We start from the raw sequence: 22,132 nt of genomic DNA, 5'->3' as shown, positions 1-22,132 counted from the left end.
GCACAAGCAGAGAAACGGAATTGATTAAAGTATTGTTTTGTGTTATGGTTTGGAAGTGCACAGTAAATATGCTTTGTTCTTTAAACATCAGGTTGTGTTGTTGATGTGCTAACTGGCTAACTAGTGTCTTGAATCTGTTCTGTTGGTCTTTTGGATTCCCTTTTTGAGGGACGAATACAGACTACCTCGGCCTCCTGGTACTGTATAAAGAGTTATTTGTAGTTATATGTAGGCACAGAATGTACGTGCTAGGTGGCTGTTGATCGTAGCCTTTATGTGTGTTTAAGCACAACATCTTGGCCAAGACAGAGAAGACATGAGGCAACGCAGCAGTAAGCTTTTAACACTGCTAGTTCTTTGAAGTCTGTTTGGTGTATCTGGGCCTTAAGAAGAACAAGAACTGAATCCAGCTATCGGAACCCAACCCTTTGCCTACTGGTATTTTAGAGGATATACACATTTAGTATCCTGGAACAAATATCATCATGGTTCTCCCAACATGTCAGTTTTGTGAATTTGATCTCTGGTAGCTACAGTTTGATACTACCCGTAGTGACTGATTCAGCTTTTGTTCTGAGGCGAAATCAGAGCTATTATAGCCTTGTCTTGGTAGAAAAATGTGATGAAAAGATGGCAAATAATGTTTGGCTCAGATAGTTTAAAAACTGTCATCTGTGTAAAAATGTCTGAATTCTATTGATGCCTATATGTTTCATGAAAATATAAACATATTGATCATGATCATGTTGATCCTTTTCATTCCATTTCCAGGGAAATGGTGGGGAGTTAAATCTATAATATGCCATTAAAGTTCTACCTGCATTAACAGATAGACCCTTTCTACTAGATACATATCGCCCGACAGCAACTGAAGAAAATGAGAGAGCAAAACAGAAGTCTGGGCAAAATCAGTTGGGCTCTTTTGATGATTGATTAGAAAATAACTATTTACAACACTTGCTTATCTACAACACAGAAATCGTGTCCTCAATAAGAACATGCACAAGTCAAGGACCTTAGCAAAACAAAGTTGAGTTCTTTAAGTAATGTTTGACTTTTAACACACGTTCAAAAACAGATCGTTGTCAGATCCGTCGTCGCCATGGTACTCAAGACTACGAGCATGTAGAAAGTAATAATATATACATTTAACAGAACAGATGATAATATTGTACATTTCAATAATATTCCCTGTTTGATTGAAGACTCAGACATTATAGTCTATATATAGGCAGAAATGATTTTCAAAGCAAACTCCTTAGGAAATTTACATAACTCTTCATAGGTTCTGACGAAAGATATTTCACTCTGCAAATGTCATTATGTAGCTTATACATCCACAAAACTGAATAAGTTTTGCCAGTAATTACAATGATCTCATTGAGTAAATTGACATTTGCTGCATGGATGTTGTTGAACGAGGCGTCCGTGCAAGTCTGTATAAATGAGGTCCCTTAGAAAACTATTAACATCAGTTGTGTTGAGAATTACAAAACAGAAAAAGAGAACCCCCGACACTGTAATACTTCGCTCTGTACATAAACTGTTGCTCTCCGGCTTTACACACTAGTACAGTTTGGAATCTCCCTTGTGCTCTCGCAGGCATTTCCAACTCCCCCTGAGCAGAAACAGATGAAACACAAGAAGAAAAACAAGCAAAGAACAAAGACAGTTAGTACTGTAGTCTGTGTCGGCACTTTAGTGCCTGTAAAACAAATAACTTCTCTGACATTGACACCTCATGTTAATTACTGAAATGTTGTTTTATCAAAGGCTCTGAAGCTGTTAAATTGCAAAGAAGTTAGAAAGTAAGCCATTATGAAATTTGTCTTTTTAATATGATACCTTTAGCAGGATGAATGGAGAAATACAGAGTGAATAGGCTACATTTCTGTTTTGATATGTATTATTTATAGGCATGACAGAAGCTGTTAATTCCAGCTCAATAGTTTAAATGAATGGACAGAACCAATGTACAGTTTAAAGGGGAACTACACTGATTTTACACATATGATGTCATCACAGGCCATTGGGGTTATTTCGGCTTGGTTTTGGACACCACAAAGTTGTAAGAACGCCTGCTAGCAAAGTATGGGTGTTGAATTTGAAAGTTGTGGGTTTTTACTAGGCAGGTTGTAATAAAAGACAGTCTTGAGTTATGGGAAATGTAGTGTCCAGTGATTCTGGAGCTGGACCCAAATTAGGGACTAAAAATGAGGATATCTTTCCTCTTCTGCACTGATTATGATCATTCCTTTTAAAATATGTCTCCCCTCACTTTATGTAAGTGCAACACTAAATCACTGCAGCACCCCTTTAGTAATTTAATATTGCCGCAATCCATTGTACTTGGAACGTAAAAAAAAAAAGACTTTCGACACAGAAAAGTGGAACAGTTATTAAAGTCGGAGTTTCAAGTCGGAAACTCTGGTTAGATTCATCCAGCCCGAGTTTGCAGATATAAACACACTTGAAATCACAGCAACATGGTGGCTGTGGAAGTTCAAACTATTTTGCTTGGCAGCCGTTTACACAGTTTTTCAATGGTATTTTATTAAGCAAAGACGAGCAAGACAGTTGTCTTACTTTACACACTGTTTAGGTCAATTACCACAGCGCATTAGTGAAGATAAGCGGTGGGCGCAGGGTGTTCTCTGATACCCGTGCCGAAACGATGCCTGAACTGATGCTTAAAAAACTAACAGGAAAAAAAAAAGCACAAAACTACGATAAAGGACATTAAGGAACAGCTTTTTTATTGCAAAGGGAAATTTGAATATGAAATTTAATAATATATTACCTCTGACAGTTTAAAGTAGATGGAAAGATAGGACTTAGTACAAAACACTTTTAACAAATTTACATAAACTAACCCAACTACAATAATTTTATACCTAATAACAGTTACTGGACTAATAACAACAAAATACATTTTGAGTTGGATTAATAATTGTCTTCCTATTTCGGGAGACAGGCATTTCTCCATTTTCTGTTTGGTAGCAGCTGAAATTGTCACTATAATCACAATAGTTGGTCTACCGTAACTGAGCCTGGTCAGGTTCCAATAGAAGGCGAACTTTGCATACTAACTTCGAGGCTAACACCCTTTAATAAGCAGATGGCAGGCAAGAGACATGAACTTGCCTTGTTTCTTAAGGAGTTGTAGCATTTCTTCACTGACAAATAGCCTAAACTGTACACACACTGCACTGCCACATGTACTCTCTACTCCGGTCACCATAGCCTCACTGTCAAGTCAGCTTTAAAAAAATTCAGCTGGAAATAAGGCGGAATACTGATGGCCTTGGTGCTTGGGGGTGTCCACAACTGTGTAAGACTTGTTTCATTTCTCTATAGTTATTCTGAATTTTAACACCTACGTCAGACTCAGCTTTCAAGTCAGCAGCACACATATGTTCTCCTTCTCTTGTTCGACTGCACAAAGGCACCGGAAACCGCACTGCGACCACTATGACCTCTGGTAGGTACCGGTCGTATAGATTTTCAGTACCCAACCCTACTTTAGATGCTTGTAAAGCTCTGACAAAGACTTGCCATACAAACATTAGTCTGCTGCAGGTGCTTGTGTTTTCCTGACCAGATGCATGGATACGCATTTAGATCAGAAGTCAGGAATACCGACTCGAAATTATCAACTTCCAACTTGCAATGGATTGCAGCATATGCCTTTGAGGGATGCAAATAAGTATTGATTTTAATATCAAATAATTTTCCTGATTTATCAACTAATTATTTGGTCTTTAGAAGTCCAAAACCCAAAGATAGTCAGTATGCTGTTAAAGAACGTAAAGAAAAGCAGCAAATCCTCTAAATTTGAAGTTCCATAGCACTTCTAATGGTAAAAACTCAAAACTGTACCTACTATATACTACTGTTACTCCCAAACTGTGGAACAGTCAGAACCCTCACTATTAAATCTTCCTCTTCTGCTACCATTTTTAAATCTTGCCTTTTTTCTTTAAGCTTGTGGGAACACATTTGTTAATCAAGTTACATATTTTCTTCTATTATATTCTGTTTGTCTAGTGTATTTTTAAACTGCGGAATTATTGTAATTTTATGTATTTTTAGCTTCTTAATATAGCACTCTAATCAGCATTTATTATTATATTTTCCTATTCAGTATGTAAAACAACCTCTTATACCATCGTCAAGCCGAGCTGCTACGTGATTTCATAACTGACTGAATCTACTCTGTGGATGATTATGGGTTGTATGCAAAAAAATAACAATGGGTGTTGAGCTGAAAGAAAAAAAAAAAAAAAAAAAAAAAATTCAGCTGGAAATAAGGCGGAATACTGATGGCCTTGGTGCTTGGGGGTGTCCACAACTGTGTAAGACTTGTTTCATTTCTCTATAGTTATTCTGAATTTTAACACCTACGTCAGACTCAGCTTTCTAAGAGTCAAATCATCCAGGAACTGCACTTGCCAGATGACCTGTACTGCCTTCTCTTGGTAAAGCTGCAAAACAGACTCTGTGCATCATATAAGGTCAAAGCGAGCATGCAGTATTCAGGCAGTTTGCTTTTTGTTATTTCGTGCTGGACTGAAATATTCTTTTTAAGTAAGTCATATTGTAACCCAATAGTTAAGTGATTAAGGCTGCTGCCTCGGCGCTGTCTCTGGCCTTTGGAATCCCGAGGCCGCATGCTTAAACATGTTGGTTGTATTAATTATTCATTGTTCTCAGTACTGCAAGCCTTGCTGGAATCTATTCTTTACTATGTTAAAACCCATCCAGGACTGTCTCTACTCTGCAGCTCCCTCTGCTTTCCTTTTCTTTGAATAATTAAAAATGCTATAAGGAGATTAAGTTGCCAATTCTCTGGTTAAAAATAATTCAAATTCAATAGCTAAAGTATGCCTGGGGGTTGAATCTGCACATTTATGCTGTGTGGTGCCATGCTGACTTTCACTCCAAACCATCTCCAAAAGCAGAGAAACACATCCTTTCTCAGATCAGGACATCAAAATCCCTCTCGAGGAATGTTTTTACAGGTAACAGTAGAGATGTCAATTTTGGTTTGTTTTGTTATTGAATTGAGTTATTTTTTTTAATAAAAAATGCAAAAAAACCTAAAATACAAGGCTTTTCCTTTTGGTCCTGCACTCCATTGACTCAGTGAGCTTTTGCTCCTCAACCAAAGCTCTATCCGTTTACAGGAAGTGACATTTTAATATTTTGTGATGTAAATGTCTTGCCTTTGATTTTATTTTCTGTTGGCTTTGCTGACAGACAGCCAGCTGGCTGCATTAACATGTGGAAATGTAGCACCGACTGCCCACCCTCTGGTCTCCACTGGTTAGGTAACGTTGGCATTGGCCGCCCACGTCAGGTGGGAGCTAAGTTAGCCAGTGGTGCACCTCATTTACAATAACCACTGGCAACGCTGTGCTGGTGGCGGGACAACATTGCTGCGCACACATGGTGCCCACCCTCAAGTCTATCCCCACATCACCCTGGTGAGTAAGCAGCTTCATTTTGAGCTGCAAAACCCCTTTAGCATTGTTAACCATGTTAGCACCAGTAGCCATGCTGACACTGCTAATGTTGCTAGCAGTGATGCTAAAGGGGGTTTGCAGCTTAAAACTGAGCCGAGACTGAAAACTGAGCACAAAGTAGGGATGCACGATATTGAAATTTTTGCCGATATCCGATATGCCAATCTAAAACAACTTATTCAGCCGATAACCAATACTGATATCCATAAATCCACTTTTGTCCTTCCAAATTTTCGTGATCATCAAGTCTCTTCTGGAGTGGAATTAACATCATATTAAGCATGTATACTGTTATTGTGATGGCCCACCAGCAGATGGACACATGAAATACAATGCTTTTCAGTGTATGTAATACTCTATCGTTGTGCGAAATAAGAAGAAGCATTTTGGCCAATTGTGATAGCTCACTTTAAAGCCGATATTGGCTGATACCAATGACGCACCAATATTATCGGAACGTCGGCCAATTCTGATTCTCATTTTAAAGCCAATATCAGCCAATACCAATGACATGCCGATATCATTGTGCATCCCCAGCACAAAAAGTTCACAACAACACTGTTGGGTCAGGATAGTGTTACTAATGGTAATCGTCAAACAAGCAGCGCCACTAGTTGGCTCACAACCGACCCAGGGTGATATTAGCTACCTAGTTGAGACCACACGGTCGGCAGTGGGCACTCTGTTTCCTCATGTTAATGCGGCTAGCCGGCTGTCTATCTCCCACCTGATCTGAGTGGTGCGTAGTGCAGTTAAATGCATCCGCTGTGACATGCGTAATTGGTCAAAAATATTCTCAGCAATTATGGTTAACCATTGACATCCCTAGTTAACAGTAATGTCAGCAAGAAACATTTTGATTCCAAACATCATTTAATGTGAATACGACAGCTCAAAACTTACTTTTGACCCTGGCATCCAGTTCCTTCTCCATGAGTTCTTTGGATGTGGAGAACTCACTCAGAGTGATTTTAGGCGTGCTGTCGCCTGGGCCCACTGAGCCAATCATCTCCTGCTCCTTCTCCTGGTTCACCTCAGCATATATGTTGATCCAAGGTATTTTTCTAAAGGTTTCCAAACGAAGAGATTGACAAATGAGCCTCAAAATGATGTTAGAAAAGTATCAAGTGGCAACATTTTTCTGGAAAATAAATGAAACAATCTTTCGTTGAATGATAGCAAAAACTTTTTTTGTTGTAAGTCATTATTTTCACAACTCTAACTAAAATAGTTTTACCTTATTTGCTTACTTTAAGATGACAAGCGCTTCTCTGTAACCTCAAACACAGTAGTTCTGTTTACTCGCGCTATGGGCATTCCAACTTTCAAAGTTGTCCTGACTATAATTATACCTCAGTAACTAATCTATAGGCAAATTACAGTAACACTGGTATCTTTTCCCATCTGCATTTATAACACCTAATATACATCTTTATTTAGTCACTATCCAATTTATTTCCAATTACTATTCATTTTGGTTATTAATTGCTCTGTTTTGTCAACTGTGAGATTTCTTGAAAAATGCATCCTCTTTAGACTAATGGGAAAAAATTCATATCCATAATTAATGACAGCTTTTCCATTTCCCTCCGAGTTTTCAAGAGAATAATTTTGAGTATGAATAATTTATTCAGCAAATAACAGCCGAGGCACAGCAACCGCATATTAAACCATTTAATGGTCGTTTTCTCTGCATTTTATCACTGATTGGTACATGTGCCTCATGCATTGGAATCCCGCTAGACAACCTCTAGGGGGACTTGTCAAATCAAATTTCCAAACACGACTGATTGATTGGTCCAGACTGTGCTCATCTGGTATCATCAATAATAGATAATATGGTAATAGATATATACTAGGGTTCTATATGATATATGCAGCAGGTGGAAGTAATCACAGATGTGTGTACCTCTTGAATTTGTAGATGAGGAACACTGCTAGGCCCAGGAACACCACTGATAGCAGCATCAGCATAGCCGAGCTGCTGTGTCTGGGGTTGGAGTCCACCAAGGGTGCTGTGGGAGCGGGAGAGAGGACAGGGAATATCATTACTTATCTGCCTTTCTGTTTGTTTGGTTTCAACTTCTGCCCCAACCTGCCAAGAGTAGCCATTTGGGTAACTGTGATGTAAAGTAATGCACATCATCCCTGGTATAAGTGCAGTAAGTAGGCCTATGTAAAGTAAGGTTGTTGGAAGTCCTAATTGTATAGTCACTCATTCATTTTCTGTAACCACTTATGCTGTTAGGGGTCGCGGGGGGGCTGGAGCCTGGAGCTGACATTGGGCAACAGGCGGGGTACACCCTGGACAGGTCGCCAGACTATCACAGTGTTGATACACAGAGACGGACAACCATTCACACTCACATTCACACCTACGGGCAATTTAGAGTCACCAGATAACCTGCATGTCTTTGGACTGTGGGAGGAAGCTGGAGTACCCTGAGAAAACCTTGCTAACACAGGGAGAACATGCAAACTCCGCACAGAAGGGCTCCCCCACCCTGGGTTCAAACCCTCTTGCTGTGAGGTAACAATGCTAACCACTGTATCATCCTGCCACCTTAATGTGTTATAATATGTACATATTATGTTTGTAATATATTTTAGCTAGTTTAGCATTTGGCTACATCTAGTGTATTTACATATATCAGTATAATGCCTTTTTAAATCATGTCGTTTGGAAGATACTGTGTCCCTGCCCTTTGCTCTGATTATTGCCCTGTATTGTTATTTAATCCTATGTGGTAAGACCAAAGACAATAAACTTCCTAACTTTATAACACGTTAAGTAAAGCAATTTAAAACATAAAATGACAAAACCTAAAACCCTAATCAAATATTACGGGTATCACAACAGCGGTTATCAACTGTCTTTGTTAACCCTTCTTCATCAGGCTCTGTGCGCGTTCCCATAAAAGGGGGTGTTTGACATCATCCTCCTACAGCACAAAAGGATAGATTGTGTGCTACATACTTCAGTCAAAAGAAACAGGTGGGGGCGTCGGTGGCTTAGTGGTAGAGCAGGCGCCCCATGTACAAGGCTGTTGCCGCAGCGGCCCAGGTTCGACTCCAGCCTGTGGCCCTTTGCTGCATGTCTCTCCCTCTCTCTCTCCCCCTTTCACACTTCACTATCCTATCACTTAAAGGCAAAAAATGCCCATAAAAAAATCTTAAAAAAAAAAAAAAAAGAAACAGGTGGTTATTATTGATAACTATCAAGAGTGTATAAAAAAATATTAAAGCAAAAAAACACTGTTGCTGTAAACAATGCAAGAGAGACTTGCTGGCAGAAAATTGCCAGTTGTATAGATCTGAAAGTTAATATGTTTATTTTTGACGTGACAACTGCACACTCAACATTATTGCCCAACAATGAAGGATAGGTGGGAATCATTTAATTTATGGCTGAATCACAATGAAATTAATTTTGTTGATTGCCTATTATCTGTGATAAATACCAATAGACTAATGCATGTTTTAATGTGTGTGTTCTGTTAGCTGTAACCAGCAGTGTGAAGCAGACTATGCTTGCTGTGCCTTCATCATTCTTTCAGTGTATGGATGAAACACAGTGTGAAATTTAAAGTGTTAATATTACCTAAAGCTCCACCATACTACACAAGTGACAAAAATAATTTTCATGTTTCTCTAAGGCTCCAGTGGTGATATGTAGGTGCAATCTGCTGCATTTATGACCCCAGAGAATCCTGTATGCTACCTTGGGCTGAACAATATATCCTATTCTTTTTTTTTTTTTTTTAATTATAATCACAATGTTTACTTGTAAAGTAAACACATTGCAAAAGACCACAATTTTGCACTTGGAATATACTAACACTGAATTAAATTACACTCTTTCTGTAGGTGCTGTTTTTGTCTGATATGTGTCATGCAGTTAACTCTCTGGCCAATCAGACAGAGCTCTTGCCATTATGAGATCTCTATACACTCTCTCCCTCCAAAGAGAACCTTTTTTTTCACAAGCCGTAACTCTCAACATAAACTCCTCCCTCCTGTTCTTCCTGAATATAACTTCCTCTGAAGCAAGCGATCTAGCCAGGTTAGATGAAAGCCACCTTTCCTTGCTTACCCACTAGTTGCCCTGTGTATTACACCCCTCTGATATATTCACACATCAAAGTGGATTTCAAGGATTTCTTAAAAAACAAAAAACAATGTATAGACTTACGCAAAAGTAATCCCTCTTAGTCATCACTTATAACCCATTAGAATTGTGTGGCGGTGTATTTATCTGCAGAGACTCCTGCCTGTATTTTCTTCGATTTGTTTTGCTGTGTTCTGGACATTTCCCAGCCAATATGAGTGCAGGTGAAGTTGCACCATAGACAGTGAGCTTAGATTCTCTGCCCGAGCCCGAACCTGATCTGGACCGGGTTGGGCCATAATTTCCCACCACTATCCTCGCACACATGAGTTGTCGACAGTGACATTGTGTGTGTCGGCTTCGTCGAGTGTACCAAGTGCAGCACGATGCTGGTATATGACAGCAAGAAGACGGGGACCTTGACACTTAGGAGGCACATGACAAATGCTTGCCATAGAAAGAAAGACCATAGTCAGTCTTCAGTGTCCACGTTCGTATCCTTAAAAAAATATCGGGTTTAAACCAGGCTCGGGCTCATAATTACAGTTAAAGGGACGGGCAGGGCCGGGCTTGGACAGAACATGCACGGGCTCGGGTGGGGTCGGCCTGGATTTTTTGGGCTCGATCTAAGCTCTAATCCAAAAGGTAGCTAGGAAAATCACTGACACAACATTCAAAACAAAACAAAAAACCACAAATATAGTGACGTGAGACCCTAAACGGACAAAGCTTTAGGGGCTGTACAAATGCTGCGTATTTTGTGCCCTCAAAGTCATTGTTTTAAATGCAGATGCACGGCAGGCGCACTTAAACACCAGAGCGATGCTGTCACAGCATTTGTGTGTTGGGTTAGGACGGCTGCCCCCTGAGATAAACTGAGTTCAAGTTTTGGAACGCAGCAGCGCGCACCGCATATCATGTAATGACTACCACCCAATCACAGCTGTCAGATATCTTTCCCGTCTTCCGTAAATATCAGTCTGTGATAAATATGGAGAAGTTGGTCAATTTGGTGCAGAGCTACCCAGAGCTTTACATCCCATGGAAGATAGGCCTACACACTTATAAACAGCGCCTGAAAGAAGATCAGCTCTGCACTCAGGATTTGGCTATGATATAGTACTTGTTAAGATTGCTTAGCAACCTCAGATGCAACCTGTCGCTGCACTCTTAAAAGCTGGCTAAAAAAAGGCACAAAAGTAGTGCCCAGTGCCCGACCTCGCGTTTTCCAGACGGTTAAAGACGTGGCATGTGAAGGAGAGGATGGGGATCAAGAGTAACTCAGAATTGGCCTGTTTTCTGTTGAACAGGTAGGTGCCAGGGGTTAATGTAGTTTGTTAAAGCATTAGCTTTTCCATTACAACAAATGCAACGCTCCTACAATAGTTGCTTCCAGTGTATGCACATGCAGTGTTGGGAGGAGGGGCCAAGCTTGTTGCGTTCACAAACAGTAACAGACTATTCCTGCATAGCATACCTTTAAATATCTCACCGAAACTCAACTGGTGTATCCTTAGAGGAGCTGTAAGCGATATCCACAACACATCTACGATTCAGAGTCTGAGCTGGAGTTGCCTGCACGTGGCTCCCAATGTGGAGGCGTCCATTACTAAAATACTAAATATTTAACTAATCTTTTAATATTTTAAATCCTGCATTGTTTACATCCATGTTTGCAAGCTTTCAGCCTTTTCCGTCGCTATATTTGCAGGTGCATTGCTATGCTGTTGATTAGCAGAGTAGTGAAGAAAAGGTAGCAGGAACGTGTATCATGTTAGTACAATACAACCAAAATGGGGGTGTGAAAACATTGCTTCATGGCACTACTAGAGGTCAAAAACTCTGCGGGGAATCTTGATTCTGGACTATATACACATAGGGTATACGTGTATACACATATAAATACTATAAGTGCTTATACATTCAACAGAAGAATGGGCATAGTGTTTAAAACTTTTCTTTGTCATTGGTTTCTCATCTTTCTCATTTTCCTGACTGCACATTTACATTAACTCAGCTTCTGACATGATATAAAACTCATTCACCAGTAAATGCATTCCCCTACTGATTATTAGCATTGTATATGTATAGGACAATGTTAATGCAATATGAAATGATGCTCTTATTCTTAATATTTCAAATGTCATAAGTTCTGGTAGCGTGAAATTGCTGTTTCTATTGCTGGGCAAAGCAAGTGACAGCAGCAGGTAACTCTTCCATTTCAGGTGGATTTAAAATGGTTAAATGCACTTACATTTACCTCTAATACCAACCCAACCAAACAAGCACTCCCTATGGTTAATATCACACCATATGGTTTTGCTCACAAGGCGTCCACCTTAAATTCCTCTCATTATCCTGAAGAGTGCATTAATGTCTATCACTGCAGGAAAATCACATTGCACTTTCCCGACGTTTCTGTGCTACTCCCGAGCCCTTTAGCTCAGAGACAGCGGCGCGTGTGCTGCTGACCTTTCTCAAGCAGCTTGAAGGCTTTTTAGACCTTTTCTTGGGAGGTGAAATATAAAGAGGGATCCAGCTGGGTACACCTCCAATGTCATTAGATTGCAGCACACCACAGAACGTCACATCGCTGCACATGCCAGGCTGTTAATATCTAGCACTTTGAGCTACAGACAACTCATGGCTGTGTGCCTCCAGAGACTGTGTGCCTAATGAAACCAGCCAAGCAATGAATACAATGTAAGTGTTATCTGTCCAGTGGTGGAACACAGAAGTTGTTACGGACTACCAATACCAATAAAAAAGTCGAGTTCTCCAGACCAGCCATGTTATTTACAATCAATGTGCCTCCATGACTTCAGCATTGATTTGATACTTATAACAGCAATTTGTTTTTTGGCAGGGGTGCATTTCTGAGGTTTCTGAATGTCAACCAACCTTCCCATCTTCAGCAGCCGGGGACTGAGCAGTGTTGTTGACTCTTTAAGCAATTCTGAATTCTGTCTCTGCCCTTAAATTGTACAGTGTTCTTTCTCAAGGACTAAATAATCAACATAATTATACTCAGTGTAACACTCATTTTGTGGTTGGATGGCGATACAAGAAATAGAACAGATGTTCAGCTTTTGATGGCAGGCATAAAAGATCGTCTCAAGGAGCTCCACTTAAAATCAAACCCCTCCCATACTCCCCTGTGTTCTTTTGCCTGGAAAGGAGGCAGACTGACAGGAATTTTAATTGGTGAACCAAAGAAATGTTCTTGTTGTCAAAACACGGTTACCACCCTTCTATTTTTTGACACTTCAAAATAGAAAAATAGAAAATAATAGGGCATAATTAAATTAACTGTGAAAGTTATGGTTGATAACTTAATGGAAGAATTGAAAGCAGTGAGAGTGAGTGTTTCTTACCCAGTGTCAACTGTGTGTTGTACACAATCACCCTTACTCCCGGCTTGAGCTCGAACTCCACCAAATTTTGATTCAGCGCACTTACAATTATATCAGATACCTGTTAGACACATAAAACATGGTGTTTTACACATAAAGAGCAGCTGCAGTCACCAATGTCTACGTAAAAGCAATCTATGTGATAGGATTTCAACAATTCATGATGCACAGTTCAATCATAGCCACCCATACCTGCTCTAGCTCCTCCTCACTCTTTTTCTTGACCTCCGTCTGGTTTTTGTGAGGTAACAGGAAGAGCTCAGCAGCTGTCGGAACTCCTGGGAACACGGCGACCAAGAGCTGCTCCTCCGGGAAGTCAGACACCTGTAACAAGGCAGAAAAATGCACCGTGACAGTGATTATGACAAATGGCTTCATCAGTTAAAAACATGTGGCTTTGTTCTGTGCCGGTGAAATCACACGATTACATCAGTTCACTCAGTCAGCTCATGTGGAGTGGGGTTATTTTGTGAATGTAATGTATGCGCTGCGTTTGAACTGCATGCACAAGGAGGCACAGAGCTCAGCTCGGCAGGGAGTAGGGAGTGACGGTAATAACCTCCCTCCGAAAGAAACATAGACCCGAGTACACTGTCATAATCAAAAGGGTGCGTTGGATATATGTTGCAGTGAGATGAGTATGCAGCGTGAATGTAGCAGCGGGCTTGAGTTGACTGTCTGAACTAGCTTGCAGGCTCCGCTTCATTTGGTGTGTGGTTGCTGTAGTCACTCCCTACTCTAATAAAATTCTTCATATATACAGTACGTAAGTAAATATCTAATGCATTAAAATGTCCATCAAAAGTTACTTTTATATCTTAAGAGGGTACCTAATTATGTACTCACACCCTCAGTCCACATATAATTACCTAAATAGTGGCACTTAAGCTAGAAAAGCAGCAATAGATCAGGTATAGGAGACTGTTTTCAAGTAGCATAGTTTTCCCCCTCTTTATAAAGTTTTTGATGTCTTACATGCTATGCCTGTGTCACTACATGGGATTTATATTTTTAAGTATTTTTCTGCTGAAGATGGTCTTCTCATAAAGAGAAGAAGTCTGTCTATGCAGCAGAGAGATGCAAATACTAGTAAAAAAATTGGTGCTACATGAGCTGAGAAAACAGAGAAAAGGGGCTGAATTTGTTTTTCTTCAAGAGGTAGAAAACCTACAACTACCAGAAATACACTGCACCTTATTGGACCAATAACAGTCCTACTGGTGGGTGATGTAATGCAAGCTTGGCTGTTTTTCCACGAGAAACAAAATGGCGGCCAGCTGCTAACAAACAATCAGGACTTGCAGTTCAGTGGTAGGATAAAATTAGCCTGGAAATCCAGACCCAAATCTAGAAAGATTTAGGGTCTGGCTATGAGTAATGCAAATGGCCCAACTCGAGGGGCGGCACCAAGCATGCATTTGAAAATATCACTGCATGCAATTGGATAACACTACGACCAATCAGAACAATACACGGGGTAACGTATCCAGAGCGCTACCAGCGGAGCTAACTGGTAGATTAGACTCTTGCCGTATCCGGTCGGCAGAACAGCAAAAACGTCCTTGCAAAGGAAAGACTCGGGCGCCGTCTTCTGTTCCTCTTTTAGAGAAAAAGTCAAGTCTAACTCGTTCATTGTAGCGGCCAAAGCCGTTTCAAACAACTGGTGTTCATTCGTAGCCATCTTGCAATGTTTACTGACTGATTCTGGACTTCGTCGTCGCAGCGCTGTCGTCATCTGTGACTGATTCTGGACTTCGTCGTCGCAGCGCTGTCGTCATCTGTTTAGGTCGCCTCTGGCCCGCCTATATCAGATACGCCGATGTGATTGGTGCAGCTCGGTTTCATGGGCATAGGTAATGAGCATCATTACTGATTGCCAGAGTGACTCGCTGAGCAAATTTAAATTGTGCTCTAGCGAGAACTCTGGATTTCCAGGGTAGGATAAAAAATGATTCTGAAAACATTTTAGGCGACAATCAGGCAACGCAGTTACAAAATATTGGTCGATATTTGATCAGTTTCACCATTTGATCTCCGTTTTCTTCAGAATCCATTATTTACAATACAGAAAATAGTACGGCAGACTAAAACCCCTAACAAAAAAATCAAGTACAGCATTTGAAATATTGCTATTAAGTGTTTTTTTTGTGTGTTTGTAAGCTGAAATCATACTAAGAGGAAACTGATACAGCTCTCCGACTACAACAAAAATTGTTCTATTTGAGTTGCTTCTCAGTTTTTCTTTTTTTTTCTTTTTCTTAATCAGTCAGTTCAAAACTTGAAATTGCACTTATTCAACTGTATCAACCCCAAGTTCACATGGCAATGTTTTGCAATCGAAATTTTTGGAGGAGTGCCACCTAGAACAACATGTTACACAATGAGGTGAATACACTTTCAGTAACATGGGAATCTGGTTTAAGAAATATATGATCTATAAAAACATGATGAACTACCACTTGTCCAACTGGATATTATCTTATAGGGACTCAGTACTGATGAGTTTGTTACCCTCTTTTCTTGTTTGTTGGTGTTCCCCAGTTCTTCTGTGCTGTGGGGAATAAGCGGGCTACAACATTTCTTCCTTCCTCTTCGTTTAATTTTTACAAATATGGCAAGACAACACATCCCAGTTTAGAGGTACGGCAACTTCCCTTCACTGTTAAGCACGAGGCACTCACTCTCTCAAGTATCACTCATAGCTGTCCCCACAAAACAAGGGCAGGTAGGAACCAATTAGCTCATAACCAAGGGAACACAGTGACTCCACTTAAACACCGCACATGAAAACACAAATGACAACTTAAGTAATTAAAATAAGCCCAACATATAATATGTGCAGTAATTATGGTCACAAGTGCATTAGTGTTTTGACCAAACTTGCTGGAAGGCTGGTAGTGAAGTAACTGAACTAACTACTCACTAGTGTCGCTTTGTTCTGCTTTATAACAGAAGAGAGGTAGAGATGGAGAGAGATGAAGAGAAAGACAGAGAGAAAGGATGAAACACACAGATGGCAACAGAGTGAGAAAAACAAAGAGACCGTGTTGAATGCATAATCACCTTTATGTCTAGCTCACAACTGTAAGGGCCCTACTTTTAACAAGTTTAATTTTTTGGGACTGAACAGAGCTAATGTTTTTCAACTGGATATTCCTGTGATATTAAAATACCTATATGCTATTTACCTTCCATATGTTTTACCGTGCCATATAAATGTCACGCTGCTTTTTGCATTGCCATCCCTAAGCAGAACATCTGCATAAAAACAAGGGCGTAGCTTTCAGACGCTTCATCACACACTTCATTTCCTGCATTTTGTTGAATGTTTATGCATCAATTCATGGTTAAAACGTCTTTATTTATGTAAAGGAAAACACAAACTTCAGGCGGCAGATAATATTGGAATATAATCAGAAATGTTCTCAGATATTCTGTAGTTTTCAAATATTTGTTCTCCTGTAAATCAACCTTTCTCATTTGATGTTATCCTTACTGAGTCAGCACACATGTAGGCATGATACACTCTTCTCACGTCCTCTTATGTGTCCTTTGTTTGGGAAGTTACCTCTTTAACTGTGCATGTGGCACCTTCATGTCAATATTAATTTAGTTCATTTCAATTCAGCGAAATTTCTGCTCATGTTAAAAACTTTCTGCATTCAAAACCATCTGCCATGTGTTCTCTGAGAAGTTGTGAATACAGTCATAATTTAATGAGAATTAAGTCATAATATCTCAAGAAAAACCAGCCCTAGTCTGTTGCGCATTATGTTACTGCTGTGTTGCTACAGTAGTATCCCCTCCAGACTCTGGATGAGATGCTGCATGCGCTGCTCTTCATCGGAGGTGAAGAAGACCATTACAATTCCAAGTCTGTCGTGCGTTGGCAGGCTCGAGACAGCTGTGTCTTTCATATCACTAAATAATCAGTGTGTTTAATTTGATACTGGAACCATAATGTTATGATCACAGAAGGCAAAGCACCTGCAAAACGACAGCCTGGATTGTCTTGTGCTCTAGCCTTGAGCTTTCTTGTCTGACGAAGTGCACCGCGCCGGTTCTGATTCATCCACAAGTTTCTCTGGCAATTATATCACTGCATGAAAAGCAGGCGGACACAAAGCGAACACCAGTAGAAGCTATTTCTCCTCCAGTGGGAATGTGAGGGAGTTAACCCTTTGCATATCTGATGGAAATTATAGGCTTTTTTTTATCTAAATGCATATGCAATTAATATCAAATTAGTGGTGGGGAAATTTCAGATAATCAGAAAAGTGGTAGGGACATTTCCCCACAGTCCCTACGAGAAGTTATGCCCATGCATACAAACATAACTTGTGGAAAATGAAGAGCATCTCCAGCCATGGGAAATGATTAATTTTTTTGCTATGATGGTTCCAGTGGTCGGTCAGTGTTGCTCTGGCACACTCAAGAATTTCAACAACTACTGGAGAGATTGCCATGAAATTTGGGACAGACATGGTTCCCAGAGGATGAAGCCCAACAACTTTAGGGCACCCCTGACTTTTTGCAACTTTTTGCTTTGCAACAGGGTCCCTGTAATTGCTAAATTCCCCTCAGCATGCCATTTTATTGAGCATTCATCAATAAAAAGCAAATCAACAATAATTACCACGCCTATGCCAAAAAGCTTTAGCAACACATTTAACAGTGTTTAATGAAGGAGAACAGCTGTTTATCCAAATTTTGTGATTTTAAGTGTTCCTCTGTGGGTTGACGCTTGAAAATACATTCACACAAATCTGAAGAAAAAGACATTTTGGGGATAGATGGTTCTCACAGGACAGCGACATATGGAAAGGTTACAATAACTGTATGTCAGTGTCCATAAACAAATAACAGACGACAATTTTGTGAAAGTTTTCTGGCTTTATCTCAATTTCCAAGGATGCCAAAAGCTTATTTTTCCTTTGGTAAAGAAAAGGTAAAGGCAAACAAATGTATCTGTTTTTGTCTCCGGAAAAGCATTTTTTCAGCCCTTCCTCTTAACCAGTTTATATAAGCAAGGGAGGCCCGGCCTGGGTGGTGATCACTCTTCATTTTAGAGCCTGTGATGTTTTTATGTTTTCTCAGTGGCCTGGGTGGACACTAGAGTGGGTATAGCCAAAGCACATCAATTATCAAGCACAGAAATCACTATTTGAGTACCAAAGTAGTGGACAAATGATAGCTGTGGGCATGACTTGCAGTGAGAGAAAGGGCGGCAGAGGGGGAGATAAAGTGAATAGGATGACAGAAGAGGCAATAGCCCCTGGAAAAAAAAAAAAAAATCAATACACTTTGACCGTGATTGTTCTCATTGCAATCAGTCATTAGTTTAAAAAGCTGTCTGGCTGCTTTGGAGTGCTTCCTTTTCATGCTCTGCATTACTGCTTGTTCAAAAATCAGATTGAGACGGCAAGCAGGAAGAGAGGTGAGACACTCAGCACTCAGCGAGGATGAGGTTACCTGCTGGAGGGAAGCGTGGCTCAATTTGGTTCGATCCAAAGATTCCACAGTGCAATATTTTGCAAGCTCACATGAAGAAATACTATTAAAAGGAGATAAGCTCTCGAGGGCCTCAGCACAGAAGTGAAACTGTATGCATGCATGCTGAAAGATAGTCCACGTCTACAGATACAGGACATATTTTTGCATGAGCAAGTCCGTTTTGCTTCTACATGTTCTGGTTTAAATTTAATACGGATAAAGCCCTTGAGAGGAACCAGATGCAATTCTATGTGATACTTAAGCAACACCTCATCTGGATAATAAAGTGTTCATGCTCAACTTATTGTCAGAACGTCTACAGCCCTGCTAGCAGCTCTGTGAGGAGCTCTGTGAGGCTGTACTTCGGCACAGGGGTGCTTTGAGCTAAATGTTAGTGTTGGCCTGCAAACATTCTTATAGTAGCAGGGTTTACATGTTTAGCAGGTACGATATTAACCATGGTCATTATCTAAGTTAAGCATTTTAGCATGCTGACATTAGAGAATCAGCAATTCTCACACAGCACAACTGAGACTGTTGTGAATGTCTTTAGTGTTGTAGGTATTTGGTGATTAACCAAAGTATTGAACAAATTAAATTTTGACGCGATGATGACATTAGATGATGGTTAAGGGGTCATTAAAGCTAATGCAATCCATTCTTTGGAAAAATTATACGCCAAATTTCATTGAAACCCATCCAAATGCTGCTGGTGGTGCGACAAGATAATTTACTGTGTGGGGACCATGAGTGTTGGGACAAAATGTCATGGCTATTCATCACAGAGCTGTTGAGATATTTCAGTGGTGGACCAACTACATATCAGAGGGGCTGTCATTGTCATGGGAACCATGATTGCATGTATCAAATTTGATTTGTGCCAGTCAACCATGGCTGTATGTTAACATCTTCAATTTAATTTGATAATTGGGACCTTTAAACTGCTGTTGGTGCTATGTGAGAGATGACAGCAAGTCAAAAGGACGTGATGCTTTAAATATCATATCATGGCAAATGTCATGGCAGTACATCCAAACATTGTTGAGTTATTTCACTCAAAAACCCCCCAAAATATTGACCTCACGTTGACATGAAAAGAAAACTCAAAGGATCACCAAAGCCAGGAAAGCTCCTTTAACACTGGACAAAAAATCCACCAACGCTCACTAACACCGGCTCCAGCTCTGATCTGCTTTGACCAGCAAGATGGAAATACAACACCTGGGTGGACACACTAATCATAGCCACTTTTTCAGTGCAATAGAATGAAGCACCGCCACAAAATGCTATCCGTCTCAGTCCGAGCAGCGCTTGAACATCGTTCCAAAGTTAGTTGGCAGTTTAAAAGACAGACTGAATAAATGACAGATATAAAAAAAAAAGGTACCCACTGTAACATTTTCACTGGCCTCTGCACTGCTTTCTACTGTTTATTAACCTGTTTTCCAGCCCATTTGTAATGACAAACATGACACACCAGATGGGAGGAAGAAAACAAAACAGAAAGGCATACTTGTCTATTGCAGCTGTGTACATGGCTCTGGTCTATTGGCAATTGGATAAGGAGTCTATAGCCTGCTAATAATGGGTTTTCCCATGGTTAAAAAAACCCCTGATGCACTGATTTTGGTGGAATAGGGGTGTCAGATTCATCCTCTGGGGATCCATGACTGTCTGCACCAAATTTCATAACAATTTATCAAATTATTGTGACATATTTCAGTCTGGATCCAAAGTGGTGAATAGTGAGGAATAGTTTTTTATTTTTTGAAGTGTGGTTGTATGTGATACTTATTCATAGTCAGTGTATTATCTACAGTCAATGAGTATCTGCAAGCCCCAGGAAGCTAGGCAATGTACTGCTGTAGATGGGGGGTAGCAGCATATCGTACAGTAACATAAAAAAGACCCACCTGATAAGTGTGTGATAAGTGTACACTATATTGAGAATATTTTAACCAATTCACCTTTCCGTCAGAAAGCCAATAATGGCTTCAGTTCCCCATCTACACTATCTCCAAAGCCACCAGACTTCATTGACAAAAACTAATTATGGCTTGCTGAGCATGAGAGCTGCTGTTCTACCACTGCCTCAATCACTTTGTTAGTTTGTGTTATTGTATGGCTTTGGTGAATTCAAACCAAACCAACCCTAAACACCAAAGTCACACAATAACACAAACTAAATGATCGAGACAGCGGTAGGCCAGCAGCTCCTGTGTTCAGCTATGTTAAACTACCGTTTTTCTCAGTGGAGTCTGGCACTATAACAGCTCCACTTCCCCGTGGGAAAGGGCTGTCTAACAGCAAGGTAAAGTGGTGAAAATACTGTAAATACAGCATACGCTTTTTAGGTGGGACTTTTTTAAGGTGACTAAAATACATGTTGTTGCTGCCCCTTATCCAGAGCAGTACATTGCTTGGCTTCTGTGTCAGACTCTAGCCTGCAACTCCAAACTGGGGGCAAGCCGACTGACATCTACTGTATGTTCTACATTGACTATGGATAAGTACCTCATACAACCCCACTTCAAATGATCCAAACTATCCCTTTAAGCCATGCTGTGAGCATTGCTACAAAGATGTATTACAAATTATAAGCTGGAATGATGCCCCCTCCATGCACGCTGTACTGTATAACACCACCTCTGATCTTGAATTACTTAAACCTATACTAGCGCTTCCTCTAGCCTAAGTATTCATAAAAGTCTAGTATTAGTTGTGATCCAGATTGTAAAACAGAGTGATATGTGCCGTTTGGAAACATGGACAATTATAAAGCAGCAGCCTACATTGTAAGAAAAGCACTCAAGGATGCAAGAAAATGACTAAATTGCAGTGCATAAGCTGAAGCAGCTGAAAGGATTGCATTTTACTGGGATTGTACCTTGTAGAATTTCATGTCACAAGTAAAATGACTGATTGATTTACCATGCATCAGTTAGATGAGAAGGTATTTTGGTGCCTTTGAGGAGATAAGGAGATGATAGCTTGATAGCTTGCATTAACAGTGGAGGCAAAGCTATGGGGGAGTATAAACATTGTAAAGTGCATGAGTTTGAGCTGAGAAATGTTAAGGGAATGTGATAGACAGAGTGGAATGAAATAACCTCCATCACTGAATGTGCATTCAGGACCAGCAGGCACCAAAATGAGCCTATAGGTGAAGAGTCATGACTTGATAGATTCAGCAACAGGGCCACACGACACAGCACCTCAGTTAAATGGACCTTGACTTTAATTGTAAGTCGTTCCCTCTCTCATCTCCTATTTTATTGTTGGGGAGTTGTTTACTATGTTGAAAAGCCATCAGTTGTGGACTGGCCTCTGTCTCAAGCAAGAGTTCTCAACCATAACAAAATAGAGGGAAAATAACCCTTCCTGTCACCACTTGGACGATATATCTGTCTGGAAATGAACTGTGTGTCAGCGCCGGTCTCATAAACAGATCTACAGTCCTTTCACATGGGTAGTGGCTGATATCAAACTCCAGCAGGATAATGTGAAAAGATGAAAGCAAACAAAAGTGACACATCAGCCACTATCCACAAGTGTAATGTAATAAAAAAAGCACTATGAGACTGTGACCATTT

General features: G+C 40.2%; 1 protein-coding gene and 1 long non-coding RNA gene across 3 annotated transcripts in view; one reads left to right on the top strand and one right to left on the bottom strand.

Annotated features, from left to right (window-relative positions):
* LOC126390785 (uncharacterized) overlaps positions 1-22,132 on the top strand; it is an 80,137-nt gene that overhangs the window by 37,597 nt on the left and 20,408 nt on the right. The window lies entirely within an intron of this gene.
* Positions 1,560-22,132, bottom strand: part of sorcs3a (sortilin related VPS10 domain containing receptor 3a) — a 315,141-nt gene continuing 294,568 nt past the window's right edge. The window contains exons 23-28 of one of the 2 annotated variants that reach the window (XM_050045235.1): positions 13,239-13,370; positions 13,008-13,107; positions 7,435-7,540; positions 6,425-6,589; positions 5,549-5,559; positions 1,560-1,612 (exon numbers count right to left, since the gene is read on the bottom strand). In XM_050045235.1, the coding sequence (XP_049901192.1) occupies positions 1,560-1,612; positions 5,549-5,559; positions 6,425-6,589; positions 7,435-7,540; positions 13,008-13,107; positions 13,239-13,370 (567 nt within the window). Of the gene's footprint in view, positions 1,619-5,548; positions 5,560-6,424; positions 6,590-7,434; positions 7,541-13,007; positions 13,108-13,238; positions 13,371-22,132 lie in introns of both variants that reach the window. The other variant, XM_050045234.1, reaches the window with a different exon arrangement.

The sequence above is a fragment of the Epinephelus moara genome, chromosome 5 (assembly GCF_006386435.1).
Source record: "Epinephelus moara isolate mb chromosome 5, YSFRI_EMoa_1.0, whole genome shotgun sequence".
Lineage (NCBI taxonomy): Eukaryota > Metazoa > Chordata > Actinopteri > Perciformes > Serranidae > Epinephelus > Epinephelus moara.
The sequence above is the reverse complement of the archived record's forward strand: the minus strand, read 5'-3'. Positions and strand labels throughout refer to the sequence as shown.